The sequence below is a fragment of the Tachyglossus aculeatus genome, chromosome 4 (genome assembly GCF_015852505.1).
Source record: "Tachyglossus aculeatus isolate mTacAcu1 chromosome 4, mTacAcu1.pri, whole genome shotgun sequence".
NCBI lineage: Eukaryota > Metazoa > Chordata > Mammalia > Monotremata > Tachyglossidae > Tachyglossus > Tachyglossus aculeatus.
The window spans coordinates 136,023,342-136,049,883 of NC_052069.1; the positions used below are offsets into that span (position 1 = coordinate 136,023,342).

The following is a 26,542-nucleotide window of genomic DNA, read 5'->3' on the forward strand; positions in this document are numbered from 1 at the left end:
TCTCTACATGGATATTCCATCAATGCATCAAACTTAAACAGAGCTCCTCATTTTCCCACCATAACCCTCTCCTCCCCTTGACTTTCCCAGCACTGTAGACAGCACCTCCAAACTCCCTGTCTCATAAGCCCATAACCTTGGCATTATCCTGGACTCACCTCTATCATTCAACCCACACATTCAACCTTCACATCACCACTAAAATCCCACCCTTTTCTCTCCATCCAAACCGATACGTTAATCCAAGACCTTTTCCTATCCCACCCTGATTACTGCATCAACTTTCTTGCTGATCTCCCTGCCTCCTTTCTCTCCTTACTCCAATCCATACTTCATTCCATTGCCTGGATCATTTTTCTACACAAAAGGTTCAGTCCCTGTTTCCACACTCCTCAAGGACCTCCAGTGATTCACCCACCCAGCTTTGCACCAAACAGAAACCCTTTACCATGGAGTTTAAAAAGCACAATCGCCTTGCACCTCCTACTTTATCGCTGATTTCCTACTACACCTTCTAGACTGTAAGCCCGTTGGTTGGTTGGGATTGTCTCTGTTGCTGAACTGTACTTTCCAAGCACCTAGTAAAGTGCTCGGAACACAGTAAGCACTCAATAAATACGACTGAATGGATGAATCCCAGACCCCATGATTCACTTCTCTAATGGTAACCTACTCACTGTAGCATGATCTTGTCTCTATCTCCCCACCAGCACCTTAGCCACATCCTGTCTGTGGCCTGGAATTGCCCTCCCTCTTCATATCCGACAGACAATCACTATTCCCACCTTCAAAGCATTACTGAACGCACATCTTCTCCAAAAGGCCTTCCCCAACTAAGCCCTCGTCTCTTCTTCATCCCACTCCCTTCTGGGTCCCCCTTCGACTTGGATCTGTATTCTTTAGTCAACCATTCCCCCAGCCCCAAGGTACTTATGTACACCTACCCTTCATTTACTCATCTGTATTCAGTGTCTCTCTCCCCGTCGAGACTGTCAGCTGGTTCTGGGCAGGGAACTTGTCCACCAACTTTAAGGTGTACTCTCCAAAGCGCCTGGTACAGTGCTCCGCACACAGAAGGCACTCACTCAGTAGGATTGATCCCTCAACTAGTCAAAAGGCAGACCCACTGTAGCCTTGCTCTCTTTCTCCCAAGTCCCACCTCCCATTCTTCACCACTGGTTAGATTACAGTAGGTGCTGGCTACGACAGCTCTGAAGATTTCTGAAAATTTCACCTTGCTTTGATCAAGAAACCCTTCTCTTCATTTCCTTTCTCTTCTGTGTACACTGACACTTTGGGGAAACTGCACGGCCAGGACCAATTTCACTTCATCTCATCGTGTAGTAGATCAGGTACAGGCCTGGGAGTCACAAAGCCATGGGTTCAAATCCTGACTCTGCTGGGTGACCATGGATACGTTATTGAACTGCTCTGTGCCTCAGTTACCTCATCTGTAAAAAGAGGGGATGAAGAATTGAGCCCACTGTGGGACAGGGACTGTGTCCGACTGTATTAACTTCTTCCTACCCCAGTGCTTAGAATGGGGCTTGGCACGTAGTAAGTGCTTAACAAGTACCATAACTCTTATTATGTGATTCTACCTCAACTGCCGGTATTTTGGAGGTGAGGATGCAGACGAATACACACACACACACACACACACACACACACACACACACACGCACACACGCACGAACCCCACCCCACCCCACCGACCCCAAAGGTAGCAGCATTACTGACTTACGAAGCCAAGTTTGCCCCAGTCAACAGCAATGGCAGTCGCCCATGGGGAATTTTTTTATGTGTGCTTTTATGATACGCTCACTATGTGCCAGACGCTGTGCTAAGCGCTGGGGTGGATACAAGCTAATCAGGTTGGACACAGTCCCTGTCCCCCACGGGGCTCACCGTCTTCATCCCCATTTCCCGGAGGAGAGAACTGAGGCCCAGAGAAGTGAAGTGACTCGTCTGAGGTCACCCAGCAGTCAAGGGTTGGAATCGGGATTGGAACCCAGGTCTTTCTGACTCCCAGGCCCGGGCTCTAATAATAATGATGGTATTTGTTAAATGCCTACTATGTGCCAAGCACTGTTCTAAGCACTGGGGTAGATACAAAGTAATCAGGTTGTCTCAAGTGGGGCTCACAGTCTTAATCCTCATTTTAACGGATGAGGTAACTGAGGAGCAGGGAAGTGAAATGACTTGCCCGAAGCCACACAGCTGACAAGTGGAGGAGTCGGGATAACAACCCACGACCTCTGATTCCCAAACCCATGTTTGTTCCACTGAGCCACGGGCTCTAGCCACTGGGCAGCGCTGCTTTTGACAGACGGGACACCCCCCCCACCCCCCCGCCCCCCCCCACCCCCGAGGGCCGCAGTGATCACAGCCGGGGCCGCAGCGCCGGCCCTGAGGTCGGGGGCCTCAGTAGCCACCACAGTCTTCCCTGTCAAGGTCGGCAGGCCCCATCAGGCTTCCCGCTGGGCCTGTCCACCTTGTGGAATGTTGTTCTTTCCCAAGCGCTTAGTGCAGTGCCTTGCAAACAGTAGGTGGTCAAGAGTACTCTTGACTGATTCCCATCCAGATGGCAAAGTTCCAGACAAATCAGCTGGAGCAACACAAAATCTACAGGAAAATGAATTCAAAGCTAAATCCAAGAGGCGTAATCAAAGTAAAGCATGGACCACTTAAAAAGAACCCTGCCTGTCCCATGAAGACCTAACCGGAAGAGAAATACTGCTGCAGACGTGGGTAAAAAAAATAAAAATAAAAATCAATAGCTATTTGAAAGCTAATTTCTAGAGAGAATAAACATCTAAACGACAACATGATTTCATTATTCATGAGAATTTCTTCAAGCAACAGCTTGCGTAGACAGTGGAGAAGCAGCTTGGCCTAGTGGCTAGAGCCCGGGCCTGGGAGTCAGGAGGACCTGGGTTCTAATCCCAGCTCCGCCTCTTGTCTGCTGTGTGACCTTGGGCAAGTCGCTTCGCTTCTCTGGGCCTCAGTTCCCGCATCTGTTAAATGGGGATTAAGACTGTGAACCCCACGCGGGACAGAGACTGCGTCCAACCTGATTATCTTCCAGCTACCCTAGGGCTTTGAACAGTGCTCGACACATAGTCAATGCTTGACAAAGACCACCGTCATCATCGAAACAAAGTGAGACGTAAGTCCGATATGACGAAAGAGAACGTGGGCCACAATTCCACCTCATTTTTCCAGCTGGTCAGCGGGAAATGAACCGCTGTGGCCTCATGAAGACAGAGGACCCCGTAGCTGCCTTCTCTCCCACACTCAGAGCGACCTTCAGGCGCTAAGCAAGTAGAACCGTCACCTCAGAAAGTTCCCGCAGACAGGCCCCGGGGCACCTTTTACAGCGATGGCACCGCCCGGCACTACTTAAGGATGGCGACCACCGGGTCCTAATCCAAGACGGTGGCCTACTAGCCCTATTTGAAGATGGCGGCAGGACGGAAAGCCCCCATTTGTGAGGAGTAAGTCGGGGTCCCAGAGCCAAGCTACATCAGATGATCGGTTGAAGGGGGGCTAAAGGGGGTGAGAGGGCGGTTAATAATAATGAGAATAATAATGATGGTATTTGTTAAGCGCTTACTATGTGCAAAACACTGTTCTAAGCACTGGGGTTGATACAAGGCAATGAATGAGGTTGTCCCACATGGGGCTCACAGTCTAAGTCCCCATTTTTCAGATGAGGTAACTGAGGCAGCACTCAATAAATACGATTGAATGAATGAATGAATGAATGAATGAATGAAGTGACTTGCCCTAAATCACACAGCTGATAAGTGGCAGAACCAGGATTAGAACCCATGACCTCTGACTCCCAAGCCCTGGCTCTTTCCATAGAGAAGCAGCGTGGCTCAGTGGAAAGAGCCCAGGCTTTGGGGTCAGAGGTCATGGGTTCGAATCCCCGTTCTGCCAACTCTCACCCGTGTGACTTTGGGCAGGTCACTTCACTTCTCTGTGCCTCAGTTCCCTCATCTGTAAAATGGGAATGCAGTCTGTGAGCCCCACGTGGGACAACCTGATCACCTTGTAACCTCCCCGGTGCTTAGAGCAGTGCTTTGCATATAGTAAGCAGTTAATAAATGCCATTATTATTATTACTGAGCCACACTCTGCACTCTGTTTCTCAACAATCAATCAATCAATCAATCATATTTATTGAGCGCTTACTGTGTGCAGAGCACTGTACAACTGCGAAGCCCGCGTCCTACCTCTGGCCTGGAATGCCCTCCCTCCACATATCCACCAAACTAGCTGTCTTAATCCCTTCAAAGCCCTCCTGAGAGCTCACCATCTCCAGGAGGCCTTCCCAGACTGAGCCACCTCCTTTCCTCTGCTCCTCCTCCCCATTGCCCCCTCCCCACAGCACTTGTGTATATTTGTAGGTATTTATTACTCTATTTTATTCATGATTGTGCATACATCTATAATTCTATTTATTCTGAAGGTATTGACACCTGTCTACTTGTTTTGTTTTGTTGTCTTTATCCCCCTTCTAGACCGTGAGCCTGTTGCTGCTTCTCATACTCAGGAGCTACAGTAGACTGTACGCTCCTCCACTCTTCCTCAGGAAGCGCTCAATAAGTACGACTGAATGAAGAATGGGGTTTACGGGCACTTAGTACAGTTCTCTGCACACAGGAAGTGCTCAATAAGTACTACTGAATGAAGAATGGGGTTTACGGGCACATAGTACAGTGCTCTGCATACGGGAAGCGCTCAATAAGTACAACAATGAAGAATGGGGTTTACAGGCGCTTAGCACAGTGTTCTGCACAAAGGAAGCGCTCAATTACTACGACTGAATGAAGAATGGGGTTTACGGGCGCTTGGTACAGTGGCTACATTTTCATGCCTCCTAAAGACGATTTCTGACTTTGTCATTGGCAGACATTGACTTAAAACGTTTGTCTGTGGGGTGTGATGAAACCAATCCAATAATCTGCTTTTAATGCCCAACTCCTCCTCTAAACTCCTTGAAGGCAGGGGTCACATCTACCAACTCTGTTGTAGTATACCCTCCCAAGCGTTCTGTACAGGGCTCTGCACAAAGCAAGCAAGCGCTCAGTACATACCAGAGATCAATCGATAACCATCGATAGATAAGCAGTATGGCATAGGGGTAGAGCACGGGCCTCGGAGTCAGTAGGTTTGCTGCCATTTGCCTGCTATACAGGGATAGAGCAAGGGCCTGGGACTCAGAAGCTTTGCTGCTACTTGTCTGCTGCATAGGGATAGAGCACGGGGCCTGGGAGTCAGGTAGCCATCTAGTCTCGGCTTGCTACCGCTTCAGCAGAACCCTTTAATTTTTGCCTCCTGACAGCTTCTGCTTAGTTACTCGGTTTTATGAAGAATAATTGGATCTGGCACCTGCATTATTGGGGAACACCCAGCTCCTCAATTTTACTCACTTTTTGCCCGCTACAAATCCGCCATACACCCCCTGGCCTGGAATGCCCCCCCCTCCCCCCCAACATCCGCCAAGCTACCTCTCTTCCTCCCTTCAAGGCCCTACTGAGAGTTCACGGCCTCCAGGGGGCCTTCCCAGACTGAGCCCCCTCCTTCCTCTCCCCCTCATCCCCCCTGCCTTACATCCTTCCCTTCCCCACAGCACCTGTATATATGTATATATGTTTGTACGTATTTATTACTCTATTTATTTATTTATTTATTTATTTATTTATTTATTTTTCTTGTGCATATCTATTCTATTTATTTTATTTTGTTAATATGTTTTCTTTTGTTCTCTGTCAGCCCCTTCTAAACTGTTAGCCCACTGTTAGGTAGGGACCGTCTCTAAGTGTTGCCAACTTGTACTTCCCAAGCGCTGAGTACAGTGCTCTGCACACAGTAAGCGCTCAATAAATACGATTGATTGCTCTGCACACAGGAAGCGCTCAATAAAAGTAGGACTGAATGAAGAATAGGGTTTACGGGTGCTTAGTACAGTGCTCTGCACAAAGTTAGCGCTCAATAAGAACGACTGAATGAAGAATGGGGTTTACGGGTGCTTAGTACAGTGGCTACATCTTCACGCCTCCTAAAGATGGTTTTTACTTTGTCATTGGCAGGCATTTACTTAAAACGTTTGTCTGTGGGGTGTGATGAAACCAATCCAATAATCTGCTGTTAACGCCCAACTCCTCCTCTAAACTCCTTGTGGGCAGGGGTCACATCTACCAACTCTGTTGCAGTGTACCCTCCGGAGCGTTTTGTACGGGGCTCTCCACAAAACAAGCGAGCGCTCAGTACATACCAGCGATCAATCGATAACCATCGATAGATAAGCAGTATGGCATAGGGACAGGGCACGGGCCTGGGAGTCAGAAGGTTTGCTGCCACTGGCCTACCGCATAGGGATAGAGCACGGGCCTGGGAGTCAGAAGCTTTGCTGCCATTTGTCTGCTGCACAGGGATAGAGCACGGGCCTGGGAGTCAGGTAGCCATCTAGTCTTGGCTTGCTACCGCTTCAGCAGAACCCTTTAATTTTTGCCTCATGACGGCTTCTGCTTAGTTACTCGGTTTTATGAAGAAAAATGGGATCTGGCACCTGCAGTATTGGGGAACATCCAGCTCCTCAATTTTACTCACTTTTGGCCCACTACACATCCGCCATACACCCCCTGGCCTGGAAGGCCAACCCCCCCGACATCCGCCAAGCTAGCTCTCTTCCTCCCTTCAAGGCCCTACTGAGAGCTCACCTCCTCCAGGAGGCCTTCCCAGACTGAGTCCCCTCCTTCCTCTCCCCCTTCTCCCCCTCTCCATCCCTCCCGCCTTACCTCCATCCCTTCCCCACAGCACCTGTATATATGTATATATGTTTGTACGGATTTATTACTCTATTTATTTATTTTTCTAGTACATATCTGTTCTATTTATTTTATTTGCTTAATATCTTTTCTTTTGTTCTCTGTCACCCCCTTCGAGACTGTGAGCCCACTGTTGGGTAGGGACCGTCTCTAGGTGTTGCCAACTTGTACTTCCCAAGCGCTTAGTACAGTGCTGTGCACACAGTAAGCGCTCAATAAATACGACTGATTGATTGATTGCTCTGCACACAGGAAGCGCTCAATAAAAGTACGACTGAATAAGGAATGGGGTTTATGGGTGCTTAGTACAGTGCTCTGCACAAAGGAAGCGCTCAGTACGTACGACTGAATGAAGAATGGGGTTTACGGGCGCTTAGTACAGTGGCTCCATCTTCACGCCTCCTAAAGGTGATTTCTTACTTTGTCATTGGCAGGCATTTACTTAAAACGTTTGTCTGTGGGGTGCGATGAAACCAATCCAATAATCTGCTTTTAACGCCTAACTCCTCCTCTAAACTCCTTGTGGGCAGCGGTCACATCTACCAACTCTGTTGTAGTATACCCTCCCGAGCGTTTTGTACGGGGCTCTCCACAAAGCAAGAGAGCGCTCAGTACATAACAGAGATCAATCGATAAACATCAATAGATAAGCAGTATAGCATAGGGGTAGAGCACAGGCCTGGGAGTCAGTAGGTTTGCTGCCATTTGCCTGCTATACAGGGATAGAGCAAGGGCCTGGGAGTCAGAAGCTTTGCTGCTACTTGTCTGCTGCATAGGGATAGAGCATGGGGCCTGGGAGTCAGGTAGCCATCTAGTCTCGGCTTGCTACCGCTTCAGCAGAACCCTTTAATTTTTGCCTCCTGACAGCTTCTGCTTAGTTACTCGGTTTTATGAAGAATAATTGGATCTGGCACCTGCATTATTGGGGAACACCCAGCTTCTCAACTTTACTCACTTTTTGCCCGCTACAAATCCGCCATACACCCCCTGGCCTGGATTGCCCCCCCCCTTCCCCCCCACATCCGCCAAGCTACCTCTCTTCCTCCCTTCAAGGCCCTACTGAGAGCTCACCGCCTCCAGGAGGCCTTCCCAGACGGAGCCCCCTCCTTCCTCTCCCCTCCTCCCCCTCTCCAACCCTCCCGCCTTACCTGCTTCCCTTCCCCACAGCACCTGTATATATGTTTGTACATATTTATTACTCTATTTATTTATTTATTTTTCTTGTACATATCTATTCTATTTATTTTATTTTGTTAATATGTTTTCTTTTGTTCTCTCTCACCCCCTTCTAGACTGTGAGCCCACTGTTGGGTAGGGACCGTCTCTAGGTGTTGCCAACTTGTACTTCCCAAGCGTTTAGTACAGTGCTCTGCACACAGTAAGCGCTCAATAAATACGATTGATTGACTGCTCTGCACACAGGAAGCGCTCAATAAGTACGACTGAATGAAGCATGGGGTTTATGGGTGCTTAGTACAGTGCTCTGCACAAAGGAAGCGCTCAATAAGTACGACTGAATGAAGAATGGGGTTTACGGGCGCTTAGTACAGTGGCTACATCTTCACGCCTCCTAAAGGTGATTTCTTACTTTGCCAATGGCAGGCATTTACTTAAAACGTTTGTCTGTGGGGTGTGATGAAACTAATCCAATAATCTGCTTTTAACGCCCAACTCCTCCTCTAAACTCCTTGTGGGCAGGGGTCACATCTACCAACTCTGTTGTAGTGTACCCTCCCGAGCGTTTTATACGGGGCTCTCCACAAAGCAAGCGAGCGCTCAGTACATACCAGAGATCAATCGATAACCACCCCTAGATAAGCAGTATGGCATAGGGATAGAGCACGGGCCTGGGAGTCACAAGGTTTGCTGCCATTTGTCTGCTGCATAGGGATAGAGCACGGGCCTGGGAGTCACAAGGTTTGCTGCCACTTGTCTGCTGCATAGGGATAGAGCACGGGCCTGGGAGTCAGGTAGCCATCTAGTCTCGGCTTGCTACCGCTTCAGCAGAACCCTTTAATTTTTGCCTCATAATAATAATAATAATAATAATAATAGTGATGGCATTTGTTAAGCGCTTACTATGTGCAGAGCACTGTTCTAAGCGCTGGGGGGAGATACAAGGTGATCAAGTTGTCCCACGTGGGGCTCACAGTCGTAATCCCCATTTTACAGATGAGGGAACTGAGGCCCAGAGAAGTGAAGTGACATGATGGCTTCTGCTTAGTTACTCGGTTTGATGAAGAAAAATTGGATCTGGCACCTGCAGTATTGGGGAACATCCAGCTCCTCAATTTTACTCACTTTTGGCCTGCTACACATCCGCCATACACCCCCTGGGACCCCCCCCCCCCAGACATCTGCCAAGCTAGCTCTCTTCCTCCCTTCAAGGCCCTACTGAGAGCTCACCTCCTCCAGGAGGCCTTCCCAAACAGAGCCCCCTCCTTCCTCTCCCCCTCCTCCTCCTCGCCATCCCTCCCGCCTTACCTCCTTCCCTTCCCCACAGCACCTGTATATATGTATATATGTTTGTACGGGTTTATTACTCTATTTATTTATTTATTTTTCTTGTACATATCTATTCTATTTATTTTGTTTTGTTTTGTTCTCTGTCACCCCCTTCTAGACTGTGAGCCCACTGTTGGGTAGGGACCGTCTCTAGGTGTTGCCAACTTGTACTTCTCAAGCTCTTAGTACAGTGCTCTGCACACAGTAAGCGCTTAATACAATTGATTGATTGATTGCTCTGCACACAGGAAGCGCTCAATAAAAGTAGGACTGAATGAAGACTAGGGTTTACGGGCACTTAGTACAGTGCTCTGCACACAGGAAGTGCTCAATAAAAGTATGACTGAATGAAGAATGGGGCTTACGGGCGCTTAGTACAGTGGCTACAACTTCACGCCTCCCAAAGATGATTTCTTACTTTGTCAATGGCAGGCATTTACTTAAAACGTTTGTCTGTGGGGTGTGATGAAACCAATCCAATAATCTGCTTTTAACACCCAACTCCTCCTCTAAACTCCTTGTGGGCAGGGGTCACATCTACCAACTCTTTTGTAGTGTACCCTCCGGAGCGTTTTGTACGGGGCTCTCCACAAAACAAGCGAGCGCCTCAGTACATACCAGCGATCAATCGATAACCATCGATAGATAAGCAGTATGGCATAGGGACAGGGCACGGGCCTGGGAGTCAGAAGGTTTGCTGCCATTTGTCTACTGCATAGGGATAGAGCACGGGCCTGGGAGTCAGGTAGCCATCTAGTCTCGGCTTGCTACCGCTTCAGCAGAACCCTTTAATTTTTGCCTCATGATGGCTTCTGCTTAGTTACTCGGTTTTATGAAGAAAAATTGGATCTCACACCTGCAGTATTGGGGAACACCCAGCTCCTCAATTTTACTCGCTTTTGGCCTGCTACACATCCGCCATACATCCCCTGGCCTGGAATGCCCCACGCCACCCCGCATCCGCCAAGTTAACTCTCTTCCTCCCTTCAAGGCCCTACTGAGAACTCACCTCCTCCAGGAGGCCTTCCCAGACTGAGCCCGCTCCTTCCTCTCCCCCTTCTCCCCCTCTCCATCCCTCCCGCCTTACCTCCTTCCCTTCCCCACAGCACCTGTATGTATGTATATATGTTTGTACGTATTTATTATTCTATTTATTTATTTATTTTTCTTGTACATATCTATTGTATTTATTTTATTTTGTTAATATGTTTTGTTTTGTTCTCTGTCACCCCCTTCTAGACTGTGAGCCCACTGTTGGGTAGGGACCGTCTCTATGTGTTGCCAACTTGTACTTCCGAAGCGCTTAGTACAGTGCTCTGCACCCATGCTTCACTTCTCTAATGGTAACCTACCCACCGTAGCGTGATCTTGTCTATATCTCCCCACCAGCACCTTAGCCACATCCTGTCTGTGGCCTGGAATTGCCCTCCCTCTTCATATCCGACAGACAATCACTCTTCCCACCTTCAAAGCATTACTGAACGCACATCTTCTCCAAGAGGCCTTCCCCAACTAAGCCCTCATCTCTTCTTCATCCCACTCCCTTCTGTGTCCCCCTTCGACTTGGATCTGTATCCTTTAGTCAACCATTCCCCCAGCCCCCAGGCACTTATGTACACCTACCCTTCATTTACTCATCTGTATTCAGTGTCTCCCCCCGCCTCGAGACTGTCAGCTGGTTCTGGGCAGGGAACTTGTCCACCAACTTTATGGTGTAGTCTCCTAAGCGCCTAGTACAGTGCTCCACACACAGTAAGCACTCACTCAATAGGACTGATCCCTCAACTAGTCAAAAGGCAGACCCACTGTAGCCTTGCTCTCTTTCTCCCAAGTCCCACCTCCCATTCTTCACCACTGGTTAGATTACAGTAGGGCCTGGCTACGACAACTCTGAAGATTTCTGAAAATTTCACCTTGCTTTGACCAAGAAACCCTTCTCTTCATCCCCTTTCTCTTCTGTGTACACCGACACTTTGGGGAAACTGTACGGCCAGGACCAATTTCATTTCATCTCATGGTGTAGTGGATCGGGTACAGGCCTGGGAGTCACAAAGCCATGGGTTCTAATCCTGATTCTACCACTCATCTGCTGGGTGACCATGGACACGTTATTTAACTGCTCTGTGCCTCAGTTACCTCATCTGTAAAAAATGGGGATGAAGAATTGAGCCCACTGTGGGACAGGGACTGTGTTCGACTGTATTAAATTGTTCCTACCCCAGTGACCACAGTGGCAGAACCACTGAGAGGCAGCCATCAGCCAAATGGTCCCCTGGAAGAGGGTTTTCCACTTGTTCCCAGATGAGGAACTGAGGCCCAGAGAGCTAAAGCGACTTGCCCGAGGTCACACAGAAGGCCAGAGATGGAACTGGGAGTACAACCTGGAGTCATGCCCTAACTTGCAGTCCCATGTTCTTTCTACTCATCTTGTCTTAAGTTGTCGATTCATGTTCCACCCATAGCGACATCACGGATACATCTCTCCCACAACACCCCACCTCCATCTACAATCATTCTGATAGTGTATCCCTAGAGTTTTGTTGGTAAAAATACGGAGGTGATTTCCTCAAAAATCTCCAGTGGCTACCAATCACCCTACGCATCAGGCAAAAAGTCCTCACTCTCGGCTTCAAGGCTCTCCATCACCTTGCCCCCTCCTACCTCACCTCCCTTCTGCCCTTCTACAGCCCAGCCCGCACCCTCCGCTCCTTGGCCGCTAGCCTCCTCACTGTGTCACTGTGCCTCGTTCTCGCCTGTCCCGCCGTCGACCCCAGGCCCACGTCCTCCCCCTGGCCTGGAATGCCTTCCCCCCACACACCCGCCAGGCTAGCTCTCTTACTCCCTTCAAAGCCCTACTGAGAGCTCACCTCCTCCAGGAGGCCTTCCCAGATTGAGCCCCCTCCTTCCTCTCCCCCTTCTCCCCCTCCCCATCCCCCCGCCTTACCTTCTTCCCCTCCCCACAGCACCTATATATATGTATATATGTTTGTACATATTTATTACTCTATTGATTTATTTTACTTGTACATATTTATTCTATTTATTTTATTTCGTTAATACGTTTTGTTTTGTTGTCTGTCTCCCCCTCCTAGACTGCGAACCCGCTATTGGGTAGGGACCGTCTCTATATGTTGCCAACTTGTACTTTCCAAGCGCTTAGTACAGTGCTCTGCACACAGTAAGCGCTCAATACATACGATTGAATGAATGCTTAGAATGGGGCTTGGCACGTAGTTAGTGCTTAACAAGTACCATAACTCTTATTAGGTGATTCTACCTCAACTGCCGGTATTTTGGAGGAGAGGATGCAGACGAACAAACACACACACACACGCACACACCCCACCACACCACTTTTGGCCCGCTACACAACCGCCATACACCCCCTGGCCTGGAAGGCCAACCCCCCCGACATCCACCAAGCTAGCTCTCTTCCTCCCTTCAAGGCCCTACTGAGAGCTCACCTCCTCCAGGAGGCCTTCCCAGACTGAGCCACTTCCTTCCTCTCAACCTCCTCCCCCTCTCCATCCCTCCCGCCTTCCCTGCTTCCTTTCCCCACAGCACCTGTATACATGTATATACGTTTGTACGTATTTATTACTCTATTTCTTTATTTATTTTTCTTGTACATATCTATTCTGTTGATTTTATTTTGTTAATGTGTTTTGTTTTGTTCTCTGTCACCCCTTTCTAGACTGTGAGCCCACTGTTGGGTAGGGACCGTCTCTAGGTGTTGCCAACTTGTACTTCCCAAGCGCTTAGTACAGTGCTCTGCACACAGTAAGCACTCAATAAATACGATTGATTGATTGATTGCTCTGCACACAGGAAGCGCTCAATAAAAGTAGGACTGAATGAAGAATAGGGTTTACGGGTGCTTAGAACAGTGCTCTGCACACAGGAAGCGCTCAATAAGTATGACAATGAAGAATGGGGTTTACGGGCGCTTAGTACAGTGGCTACATCTTCACGCCTCCTAAAGATGATTTCTTACTTTGTCATTGGCAGGCATTTACTTAAAACGTTTGTCTGTGGGGTGTGATGAAACCAATCCAATAATCTGCTTTTAACGCCCAACTCCTCCTCTAAACTCCTTGTGGGGAGGGGTCACATCTACCAACTCTGTTGTAGTGTACCCTCCGGAGCGTTTTGTACAGGGCTCTCCATAACACAAGCGAGCGCTCAGTACATACCAGCAATCAATCGATAACCATCGATAGATAAGCAGTATGGCATAGGGACAGGGCACGGGCCTGGGAGTCAGAAGGTTTGCTGCCATTGGCCTACCGCATAGGGATAGAGCATGGGCCTGGGAGTCAGAAGCTTTGCTGCCATTTGTCTGCTGCATAGGGATAGAGCACGGGCCTGGGAGTCAGGTAGCCATCTAGTCTTGGCTTGCTACCACTTCAGCAGAACCCTTTAATTTTTGCCTCCTGACGGCTTCTGCTTAGTTACTCGGTTTTAAGAAGAAAAATGGGATCTGGCACCTGCAGTATTGGGGAACACCCAGCTCCTCAATTTTACTCTCTTTCTTTTGGCCAGCTACACATCCGCCATACACCCCCTGGCCTGGAAGGCCAACCTCCCCGACATCCACCAAGCTAGCTCTCTTCCTCCCTTCAAGGCCCTACTGAGAGCTCACCTCCTCCAGGAGGCCTTCCCAGACTGAGCCCCCTCCTTCCTCTCCCCCTCCTCCCCCTCTTCAGCCCTCCCGCCTTACCTCCATCCCTTCCCCACAGCACCTGTATATATGTATATATGTTTGTACGGATTTATTACTCTATTTATTTATTTATTTTTCTAGTACATATCTGTTCTATTTATTTTATTTGCTTAATATGTTTTCTTTTGTTCTCTGTCACCCCCTTCTACACTGTGAGCCCACTGTTGGGTAGGGACCGTCTCTAGGTGTTGCCAACTTGTACTTCCCAAGTGCTGAGCACAGTGCTCTGCACACAGTAAGCGCTCAATAAATACGATTGATTGACTGATTGCTCTGCACACAGGAAGCGCTCAATAAAAGTACGACTGAATAAGGAATGGGGTTTATGGGCGCTTAGTACAGTGCTCTGCACAAAGGAAGCGCTCAATACGTACGACTGAATGAAGAATTGGGTTTATGGGCGCTTAGTACAGTGGCTACATCTTCATGTCTCCTAAAGATGATTTCTTACTTTGTCATTGGCAGGCATTTACTTAAAACGTTTGTCTGTGGGATGCGATGAAACCAATCCAATACTCTGCTTTTAACGCCCAACTCCTCCTCTAAACTCCTTGTGGGCAGCGGTCACATCTACCAACTCTGTTGTAGTATACCCTCCCGAGCGTTTTGTACGGGGCTCTCCACAAAGCAAGAGAGCGCTCAGTACATAACAGAGATCAATCGATAAACATCAATAGATAAGCAGTATGGCATAGGGGTAGAGCACGGGCCTGGGAGTCAGTAGGTTTGCTGCCATTTGCCTGCTATACAGGGATAGAGCAAGGGCCTGGGAGTCAGAAGCTTTGCTGCTACTTGTCTGCTGCATAGGGATAGAGCATGGGGCCTGGGAGTCAGGTAGCCATCTAGTCTCGGCTTGCTACCGCTTCAGCAGAACCCTTTAATTTTTGCCTCCTGACGGCTTCTGCTTAGTTACTCGGTTTTATGAAGAATAATTGGATCTGGCACCTGCATTACTGGAGAACACCCAGCTCCTCAATTTTACTCACTTTTTCCCCGCTACAAATCCGCCATACACCCCCGGCCTGGAATGCCCCTCTCTTCCCCCCAACATCCGCCAAGCTAGCTCTCTTCCTCCCTTCAAGGCCCTACTGAGAGCTCACCTCCTCCAGGAGGCCTTCCCAGACTGAGTCCCCTCCTTCCTCTCCCCCTCCTCCTCCTCTCCATCCCTCCCGCCTTACCTCCTTCCCTTCCCCACAGCACCTGTATATATGTATATATGTTTGTACGGATTTATTACTCTATTTATTTTTCTTGTACATATCTATTCTATTTATTTTATTTGGTTAATATGTTTTCTTTTGTTCTCTGTCACCCCCTTCGAGACTGTGAGCCCACTGTTGGGTAGGGACAGTCTCTAGGTGCTGCCAACTTGTACTTCCCAAGCACTTAGTACAGTGTTCTGCACACAGTAAGCGCTCAATAAATACGATGGATTGACATTGCTCTGCACACAGGAAGCGCTCAATAAGTACGACTGAATGAAGCATGGGGTTTCTGGGCGCTTAGTACAGTGCTCTGCACAAAGGAAGCGCTCAGTAAGTACAACTGAATGAAGAATGGGGTTTATGGGCGCTTAGTACAGTGGCTCCATCTTCACGCCTCCTAAAGGTGATTTCTTACTTTGTCATTGGCAGGCATTTACTTAAAACGTTTGTCTGTGGGGTGCGATGAAACCAATCCAATAATCTGCTTTTAATGCCCAACTCCTCCTCTAAACTCCTTGTGGGCAGCGGTCACATCTACCAACTCTGTTGTAGTATACTCTCCCGAGCGTTTTGTACGGGGCTCTCCACAAAGCAAGAGAGCGCTCAGTACATAACAGAGATCAATCGATAAACATCGATAGATAAGCAGTATGGCATAGGGGTAGAGCACGGGCCTCGGAGTCAGTAGGTTTGCTGCCATTTGCCTGCTATACAGGGATAGAGCAAGGGCCTGGGACTCAGAAGCTTTGCTGCTACTTGTCTGCTGCATAGGGATAGAGCACGGGGCCTGGGAGTCAGGTAGCCATCTAGTCTCGGCTTGCTACCGCTTCAGCAGAACCCTTTAATTTTTGCCTCCTGACGGCTTCTGCTTAGTTACTCGGTTTTATGAAGAATAATTGGATCTGGCACCTGCATTATTGGGGAACACCCAGCTCCTCAATTTTACTTACTTTTTGCCCGCTACAAATCCGCCATACACCCCCTGGCCTGGATTGCCCCCCCTTCCCCCCCACATCCGCCAAGCTACCTCTCTTCCTCCCTTCAAGGCCCTACTGAGAGCTCACCGCCTCCAGGAGGCCTTCCCAGACGGAGCCCCCTCCTTCCTCTCCCCTCCTCCCCCTCTCCAACCCTCCCGCCTTACCTGCTTCCCTTCCCCACAGCACCTGTATATATGTTTGTACATATTTATTACTCTATTTATTTATTTATTTTTCTTGTACACATCTATTCTATTTATTTTATTTTGTTAATATGTTTTCTTTTGTTCTCTGTCACCCCCTTCGAGACTGTGAGCCCACTGTTGGGTAGGGACCGTCTCTGGGTGTTGCCAACTTGTACTTCCCAAGCGTTTAGTACAGTGCTCTGCACACAGTAAGCGCTCAATAAATACGATTGATTGATTGACTGCTCTGCACACAGGAAGCACTCAATAAGTACGACTGAATGAAGCATGGGGTTTATGGGTGCTTAGTACAGTGCTCTACACAAAGGAAGCGCTCAATAAGTACGACTGAATGAAGAATGGGGTTTACGGGCGCTTAGTACAGTGGCTACATCTTCACGCCTCCTAAAGGTGATTTCTTACTTTGCCAATGGCAGGCATTTACTTAAAACGTTTGTCTGTGGGGTGTGATGAAACTAATCCAATAATCTGCTTTTAACGCCCAACTCCTCCTCTAAACTCCTTGTGGGCAGGGGTCACATCTACCAACTCTGTTGTAGTGTACCCTCCCGAGCGTTTTATACGGGGCTCTCCACAAAGCAAGCGAGCGCTCAGTACATACCAGAGCTCAATCGATAACCATCAATAGATAAGCAGTATGGCATAAGGATAGGGCACGGGCCTGGGAGTCAGAAGGTTTGCTGCCATTTGTCTACTGCATAGGGATAGAGCACGGGCCTGGGAGTCAGAAGGTTTGCTGCCATTTGTCCGCTGCATAGGGATAGTGCACGGGCCTGGGAGTCAGGTAGCCATCTAGTCTCGGCTTGCTACCGCTTCAGCAGAACCCTTTAATTTTTGCCTCATGATGGCTTCTGCTTAGTTACTCGGTTTTATGAAGAAAAATTGGATCTCACACCTGCAGTATTGGGGAACATCCAGCTCCTCAATTTTACTCGCTTTTGGCCCGCTACACATCCGCCATACACCCCCTGGCCTGGAATGCCCCCCGACCCCCGCACATCGGCCAAGCTAGCTCTCTTCCTCCCTTCTAGGCTCTACTGAGAGCTCACCTCCTCCAGGAGGCCTTCCCAGACTGAACCCCCTCCTTCCTCCCCCCCCCACCATCCCTCCTGCCTTACCTCCTTTCCTTCCCCACAGTACCTGTATATATGCATATATGTTTCTACGTATTTATTACTCCATTTATTTTACTTGTACATATCTAGTCTATTTATTTTATTTTGTTAATATGTTGCATTTTGTTCTCTGTCACCCCCTTCTAGACTGTGAGCCCACTGTAGGGTGGGGACCGTCTCTAGGTGTTGCCAACTTGTACTTCCCAAGCGCTTAGTACAGCGTTTCACTTCTCTAATGGTAACCTACTCACCGTAGCGTGATCTTGTCTATATCTCCCCACCAGCACCTTAGCCACATCCTGTCTGTGGCCTGGAATTGCCCTCCCTCTTCATATCCGACAGACAATCACTCTTCCCACCTTCAAAGCATTACTGAACGCACATCTTCTCCAAGGGGCCTTCCCCAACTAAGCCCTCATCTCTTCTTCATCCCACTCCCTTCTGTGTCCCCCTTCGACTTGGATCTGTATCCTTTAGTCAACCATTCCCCCAGCCCCCAGGCACTTATGTACACCTACCCTTCATTTACTCATCTGTATTCAATGTCTCTCTCCCCCTAGAGACTGTCAGCTGGTTCTGGGCAGGGAACTTGTCCACCAACTTTATGGTGTACTCTCCTAAGCGCCTAGTACAGTGCTCCGCACACAATAAGCACTCATTCAATAGGATTGATCCCTCAACTAGACAGAAGGCAGACACACTGTAGCCTTGCTCTCTTTCTCCCAAGTCCCACCTCCCATTCTTCACCACTGGTTAGATTACAGTAGGTGCTGGCTACCACAACTCTGAAGATTTCTGAAAATTTCACCTTGCTTTGATCAAGAAACCCTTCTCTTCATCCCCTTTCTCTTCTGTGTACACCAACACTTTGGGGAAACTGCACGGCCAGGACCAATTTCATTTCATCTCATGGTGTAGTAGATCGGGTACAGGCCTGGGAGTCACAAAGCCATGGGTTCTAATCCTGACTCTACCGCTCATCTGCTGGGTGACCATGGATATGTTATTGAACTGCTCTGTGCCTCAGTTACCTCATCTGTAAAAAGTGGGGATGAAGAATGGAGCCCACTGTGGGACAGTGACTCTGTCCGACTGTATTAACTTCTTCCTACCCCAGTGCTTAGAATGGGGCTTGGCACGTAGTAAGTGCTTAACAAGTACCATAACCCTTATTATGTGATTCTACCTCAACTGCCGGTATTTTGGAGGTGAGGATGCACGAACACACACACACACACACACACACACACACACACACACACGCACCCGCACGAACCCCCTCATCCCCACCCCCCCACCCCGAAGGTAGCAGCATTACTGACTTAAGAAACCAAGTTTGCCCCAGTGAACAGCAATGGCAGTTGCCCATGGGGAATTTTTTTATGTGTGCTTTTACGATACGCTCACCATGTGCCAGACACTGTGCTAAGCGCTGGGGTGGATACAAGCTAATCAGGTTGGACACAGTCCCTGTCCCCCACGGGGCTCACCGTCTTCATCCCCATTTCCCAGAGGAGAGAACCGAGGCCCAGAGAAGTGAAGTGACTCGTCCGAGGTCACCCAGAAGTCAAGGGTTGGAATCGGGATTGGAACCCAGGTCTTCCTGACTCCCAGGTCCGGGCTCTAATAATAATGATGGTATTTGTTAAGTGCCTACTATGTGCCAAGCACTGTTCTAAGCACTGGGGTAGATACAAAGTAATCAGGTTGTCTCAAGTGGGGCTCACAGTCTTAATCCTCATTTTAACAGATGAGGTAACTGAGGCGCAGGGAAGTGAAATGACTTGCCCGAAGTCACACAGCTGACAAGTGGAGGAGTCGGGATTACAACCCACGACCTCTGATTCCCAAGCCCATGCTCGTTCCACTAAGCCATGGGCTCCAGCCACTGGGCCGCGCTGCTTTTGACGGACGGGACCCCCCCCCACGACGGCCGCGGTGATCACAGCCCTTAGGGCGGGGGCCTCAGTAGCCACCACAGTCTTCCCTATCAGGGTCGGCGGGCCCCTTCAGGCTTCCCGCTGGGCCTGTCCACCTTGCGGAATGTTGTTCTTTCCCAAGCGCTTAGTGCAGTGCCTTGCAAACAGTAGGTGGTCAAGAGTACTCTTGACTGATTCCCATCCAGATGGCAAAGTTCCAGACAAATCAGCTGGAGCAACACAAAATCTACAGGACAATGGATTCAAAAGCTAAATCCAAGAGGCGTAATCAAAGTAAAGCATGGACCGCTTAAAAAGAACCCTGCCTGTCCCATGAAGACCTAACCGGAAGAGAAATACTGCTGCAGACGTGGGTAAAAAAAAATAATAATAATCAACAGCTATTTGAAAGCCAATTTCTAGAGAGAATAAACATGTAAACGAGAAAATGATTTCATTATTCATGAGAATTTCTTCAAGCAACAGCTTGCGTAGACAGTGGAGAAGCAGCTTGGCCTAGTGGCTAGAGCCCGGGCCTGGGAGTCAGGAGGACCTGGGTTCTAATCGAGCTCCGCCTCTTGTCTGCTGTGTGACCTTGGGCAAGTCGCTTCGCTTCTCTGGGCCTCAGTTCCCGCATCTGTTAAATGGGGATTAAGACTGTGAACCCCACGCGGGACAGAGACTGCGTCCAACCTGATTATCTTCCAGCTACCCTAGGGCTTTGAACAGTGCTTGACACATAGTCAATGCTTGACAAAGACCACCGTCATCATCGAAACAAAGTGAGACGTAAGTCCGATATGACGAAAGAGAACATGGGCCACAATTCCACCTCATTTTTCCAGCTGGTCAGCGGGAAATGAACCGCTGTGGCCTCATGAAGACAGAGGACCCCGTAGCTGCCTTCTCTCCGACACTCAGAGCGACCTTCAGGCGCTAAGCAAGTAGAACCGTCACCTCAGAAAGTTCCCGCAGACAGGCCCCGGGGCACCTTTTACAGCGATGGCACCGCCCGGCACTACTTAAGGATGGCGACCACCGGGTTCTAATCCAAGACGGTGGCCTACTAGCCCTATTTGAAGATGGCAGCAGGACGGAAAGCCCCCATTTGTGAGGAGTAAGTCGGGGTCCCAGAGCCAAGCTACATCAGATGGTCGGTTGAAGGGGGGCTAAAGGGGGTGGGAGGGCGGTTAATAATAATGAGAATAATAATGATGGTATTTGTTAAGCGCTTACTATGTGCAAAACACTGTTCTAAACACTGGGGTTGATACAAGGCAATGAATGAGGTTGTCCCACGTGGGGCTCACAGTCTAAGTCCCCATTTTTCAGATGAGGTAACTGAGGCAGCACTCAATAAATACGATTGAATGAATGAATAAATGAATGAATGACTTGACTTGCCCTAAATCACACAGCTGATAAGTGGCAGAACCAAGATTAGAACCCACGACCTCTGACTCCCAAGCCCGGGCTCTTTCCATAGAGAAGTAGCGTGGCTCAGTGGAAAGAGCCCGGGCTTTGGGGTCAGAGGTCATGGGTTTGAATCCCTGTTCTGCCAACTCTCACCCGTGTGACTTTGGGCAGGTCACTTCACTTCTCTGTGCCTCAGTTCCCTCATCTGTAAAATGGGGATGCAGTCTGTGAGCCCCACGTGGGACAACCTGATCACCTTGTAACCTCCCCGGCGCTTCGAACAGTGCTTTGCATATAGTAAGCACTTAATAAATGCCATTATTATTATTACTGAGCCACACACTGCACTCTGTTTCTCAACAATCAATCAATCAATCAATCGTATTTACTGAGCGCTTACTGTGTGCAGAGCACTGTACAACCGTGAGGCCCATGTCCTACCTCTGGCTGGAATGCCCTCCCTCCACATATCCGCCAAACTAGCTCTCTTCCTCCCTTCAAAGCCCTCCTGAGAGCTCACCTCCTCCAGGAGGCCTTCCCAGACTGAGCCCCCCCTTTCCTCTGCTCCTCCTCCCCTCCCCATCGCCCCCTCCTCACAGCACTTGTGTATATTTGTATGTATTTATTACTCTATTTTATTGATGATTGTGCATATATCTATAATTCTATTTATTCTGAAGGTATTGACACCTGTCTACTTGTTTTGTTTTGTTGTCTTTATACCCCTTCTAGAACGTGAGCCCGTTGCTGCTTCTCATACTCAGGAGCTACAGTAGACCGTACGCTCCTCCACTCTTCCACAGGAAGCGCTCAATAAGTACAATTGAATGAAGAATAGGGTTTACGGGCACTTAGTACAGTGCTCTGCACACGGGAAGTGCTCAATAAATACGACTGAATGAAGAATGGGGTTTACGGGCACTTAGTACAGTGCTCTGCACATGGGAAGTGCTCAATAAGTACGACTGAATGAAGAATGAGGTTTATGGGCACTTAGTACAGTGCACTGCGCAAAGGAAGTGCTCAATAAGTACGACTGAATGAAGAATAGGGTTTACGGGCCCTTAGTACAGTGGCTACATCTTCACGTCTCCTAAAGATGATTTCTTACTTTGTCATTGGCAGGCATTGACTTAAAACGTTTGTCTGTGGGGTGTGATGAAACCAATCCAATAATCTGCTGTTAACGCCCAACTCCTCCTCTAAACTCCTTGTGGGCAGGGGTCACATCTACCAACTCTGTTGTAGTGTACCCTCCCAAACGTTTTGTACGGGGCTCTCCACAAAGCAAGCGAGCGCTCAGTACATAGCAGAGATCAATCGATAACCATCGATAGATAAGCAGTATGGCATAGGGAGAGAGCACGGGCCTGGGAGTCAGAAGGTTTGCTGCCGCGCGGGACAACCTGACGAGCCGGCGTCTATCTCAGCGCTTGGCACAGAGTCAGCGCTTACCACAGTCAATCGCGATTATCATTCCGTTTTACCTCCAGGCCTCCTGCAACTTGTTGAGCGGGTGGTTGGGATCCAGGTGAGACGGGCCCATACAGAGCGCCTGGTGGTACTGTTCGGCCGCCGCCCGCCGGCAATCGGAGCTGCAATATGCCACCTGCCAACGGACAGTGGGGTGAGCGGAGGGCCAGTGGGGGCGTCCACCAAACCCCCCCCCGCCCCCGGGCGCCCGTGCCCATATCAGTCATTTATCGGTCTTGCCGTACGCCTCCCCCTCCTCTTGACTGCGAGCTCCTGGTGGGCAGGGGATGTGGCTGGTTATTCCCGTTTTGTCCTCTCCCAAGCGCTCCGTACAGTGCTCTACATCCAGTAAGCACTGAATAAATAGGACTGAATGAATACTGAGGAGGAGGTACGGGCGAGTGAGGGGCAGGGAGCACCCTGGGTTCATTCATTCATTCATTCAATTGCATTTACTGAGAGGTTACTGTGTGCAGGGCACTGTAATAAGCGCTTGGGAAGTCCAAGTCGGCAACATATAGAGATGGTCATTCATTCATTTAATCGTATTTATTGAGCGCTTACTGTGTGCAGAGCACTGGACTAAGCGCTTGGGAAGTCCAAGTCGGCAACATTTAGAGACGGTCATTCATTCATTCAATCGTATTTATTGAGCGCTTACTGTGTGCAGAGCACTGGACTAAGCGCTTGGGAAGTCCAAGTCGGCAACATATAGAGACGGTCATTCATTCATTCAATCGTATTTATTGAGCGCTTACTGTGTGCAGAGCACTGTACTGAGCGCTTGGGAAGTCCAAGTCAGCAACATATAGAGATGGTCATTCATTCATTCAATCGTATTTATTAATCAATCCATCAATCAATCATATTTATTGAGCGCTTACTGTGTGCAGAGCACTGTACTAAGCGCTTGGGAAGTACAAGTCAGCAACACACAGAAACAGTCCCTACCCAACAGCGGGCTCACAGTCTAGAAGGGGGAGACAGAGAACAAAACCAAACATTGAGCACTTACTGTGTGCAGAGCACTGTACTAGCGCTTGGGAAGTCCAAGTCAGCAACATATAGAGACGGTCATTCATTCATTCAATCGTATTTATTGAGTGCTTACTGTGTGCAGAGCACTGTACTAAGAGCTTGGGAAGTCCAAGTTGGCAACATCTAGAGATGGTCCCTACCCAACAGTGGGCTCACAGTCCAGAAGGGGGGGACAGACAACAAAACAAAACATATTAACAAAATAAAATAAATAGAATAAATATGTGCAAATAAAATAAATAGAGTAATAAATCCGTACAAACATACATACATATATACAGGTGCTGTGGGGAGGGGAAGGAGGTAAGGCAGGGGGATCATCATCATCATCAATCGTATTTATTGAGCGCTTACTATGTGCAGAGCACTGTACCAAGCGCTTGGGAAGTACAAATGGAGAAGGGGGATGTGGCTGGTTATTCCCGTTTTGTCCTCTCCCAAGCGCTCAGTACAGTGCTCTGCATCCAGTAAGCGCTGAATAAATAGGACTGAATAAATACTGAGGAGGAAGCAGGGGGGAGTGAGGGGCGGGGAGAGCCCTGGGTTCATTCCACTGAGCAATCAATGGAATTTATTGAGCACCTACTACGTGCAGAGCGCTGTTCTAAGCGCTTAGGAGAGTCCCATCCGGCAGAATTGGCCGATACGTTCCCCGCCCACGATAATAATAATAATAATGGCATTTATTAAGCGCTTACTATGTGCAGAGCACTGTTCTAAGCACTGGGGAGGTTACAAGGTGATCGGGTTGTCCCACGGAGGGCTCACAGTCTTCATCCCCATTTTACAGATGAGGGAACCGAGGCCCATGAGCTGGCGATCTGGATTCATTCAGCGGTATTTACTGAGTGCTTACTTTGGGTATGGACTGTCTCTCTAGGTTGCCAACCTGTACTTCCCAAGCGCTTAGGACAGTGCTCTGCACACAGTAAGCGCTCCATAAATACGACTGAATGAATGAATGAGCGGAGAGCCCTGTCCTAAAGGCTTGGGACGGTCCAATCAGACAGAATTGGCAGACATGGTCCCCGTCCGTGACGAGCCAATGGTCTACATTCGTCCACCCGTGCGCCCCGAGAGCTTCCTCCGTGCCAAGCACTGTACTAACCGCCCGCTGAACGCCGCCCCTCCCTCCCCGCCGTCCTTTAGGAGCCCCCAGCTTAACTCCAGGGCCACCACTCGGTCGGTTTTTGCACCCGGAAAGTGCTCAGCAGGCACGACCGCCGATCTCAGCGCTGGCAGGGTGGGGGAACTGAGGCAGCGCCCTCCCGGGACTTACCTGGCAGGAGGGGCAGGTCTGGTGGAGGTCCTGGCGGATGGTACATTGCTCGGGGTGAGGGAGGGTCCGGCAGGGGTTACCCGACAGGCGCTGGGCGTTCTCCTCCGCCGTCTCCAAGGACTTGAGGCAGTGATCGCACGCTGATAACGATCGACAATTAATCACCGTGGGGTTCATTCGGCGCTTGCTACGTGCCGGGCACTGTGCTAAGCACTGTGGGGGGGGGGGGGGGGGAAGACAGGCCGATCGTGTTGGACACGGCCCCCGTCCCCCGTGGGGCTCACTCTTAATCCCCATTTTCCAGATGAGGGAACCGAGGCCCGGAGAATAGTGACGGCAGTGGTCGCTGTTACTTGGTACCAGGCACTGTACAAAGCGCCGGGGCGGGAACGCGTCACCGGGTTGGACCCGGTCCCCGTCCCAGGCGGGGCTCACCGTCTTCATCCCCGTTTTACAGATGAGGGAACTGAGGCCTGGAGAAGTGACCTGACTTGCTCAAGCTCCCGCGGCAGACGGGGGTGGGATTAGAACCCACGCCCGTACTCTAAATAAATAATTTTATTTATTTATATTGATGCCGTCTACTTGTTTCATTTTGTTTTGTGGTCTGTCTCCCCCCCTTCTAGACCGTGAGCCCGTTGTGGGGTGGGGACCGTCTCTACCTGCTGCCGAACTGGACTTCCCAAGCGCTTAGTACAGCGTTCTGCACGCAGGAAGCGCTCAATAAATACGATGGGATGAAGGAACGAGCTTGCGGTCTAGACACGAATGTACCTACGTAAAGAGGGAAACGACCGAGGAATACAGGCGGGCTGTGGGGATGGGAGGGAGGAGGAAGGGAGCAAGTCAGGGCGACTGAGAATAATAATAATAACTGTGGCGGTTGTTAAGCGCTTACTACGTGCCAGGCACAGTACTGAGTGCCGAGGGAGATACAGGGTGATCGGGTTGTCCCCCGTGGGGCTCACGGTCTCCATCCCCGTTTTCCAGACGGGGGAACTGAGGCCCAGAGAAGCGAAGTGACTTGCCCAGGGTCACCCGGCCAACAAGGGAGAAGCGGCGTGGCTCGGTGGAGGGAGCCCGGGCTTGGGAGTCTGCGGTCACGGGTTCAAATCCCGGCTCCACCGACTGTCGGCTGGGCGACTTTGGGCCAGTCACTTCTCTGGACCTCCGTTCCCTCCTCTGGGAAATGGGGATGAAGACCGGGAGCCCCCCGTGGGGCAAACTCATCACCTTGTATCCCCTTCCCAGCGCTTAGAACAGTGCTTCGCACCTAGTAAGCGCTTAATAAATGCTGTTATTATTATTATTATTATCATTATTATTAAGGGAGCAGGGTGGCAGGCGGACACCCCCGAGGGGGGGAGAATGGGAGAGGCGCTGAACGCTCACCAGACTGAGCCCCCTCCTTCCTCTCCCTCTCTTTCCCCTCCCCACAGCACCTGTATATATACAAAAACATACATAAATATATATTTATATTTATAAATACATTAAAAGATATTAATTTATATTACTTTATATTGCATATTTGATAATTTGCAATATGTTATAGTTTATGTATTATTGATATCGATAATTAATAGCAATATAACTGAAAACCCTAACATTAAATTGACATATTTTATATTATATATTGATGATGCTATTGATATTAGATGTATATATTTTATGATATTTTATATTATATATTGGTATATTATTATATATTAAAATATATGGGGATTAAGACTGTGAGCGCCATGGCCAACCTGATCACCTCATAACCTCCCCAGCGCTTAGAACAGTGCTTTGCACATAGTCAGCGCTTAATAAATTCATTCATTCATTCAACCGTATTTACTGAG

The 26,542-nt window shown here is 49.2% G+C and overlaps 1 protein-coding gene across 1 annotated transcript in view; it reads right to left on the minus strand.

Annotated features, from left to right (window-relative positions):
- SMYD5 (SMYD family member 5) overlaps positions 1 to 26,542 on the minus strand; it is a 67,204-nt gene that overhangs the window by 22,923 nt on the left and 17,739 nt on the right. Inside the window, exons 5-6 of the mRNA XM_038745732.1 lie at positions 24,696 to 24,835; positions 22,393 to 22,514 (exon numbers count right to left, since the gene is read on the minus strand). Coding sequence (XP_038601660.1) covers positions 22,393 to 22,514; positions 24,696 to 24,835 — 262 coding nt within the window. The remainder of the gene's footprint in view (positions 1 to 22,392; positions 22,515 to 24,695; positions 24,836 to 26,542) is intronic.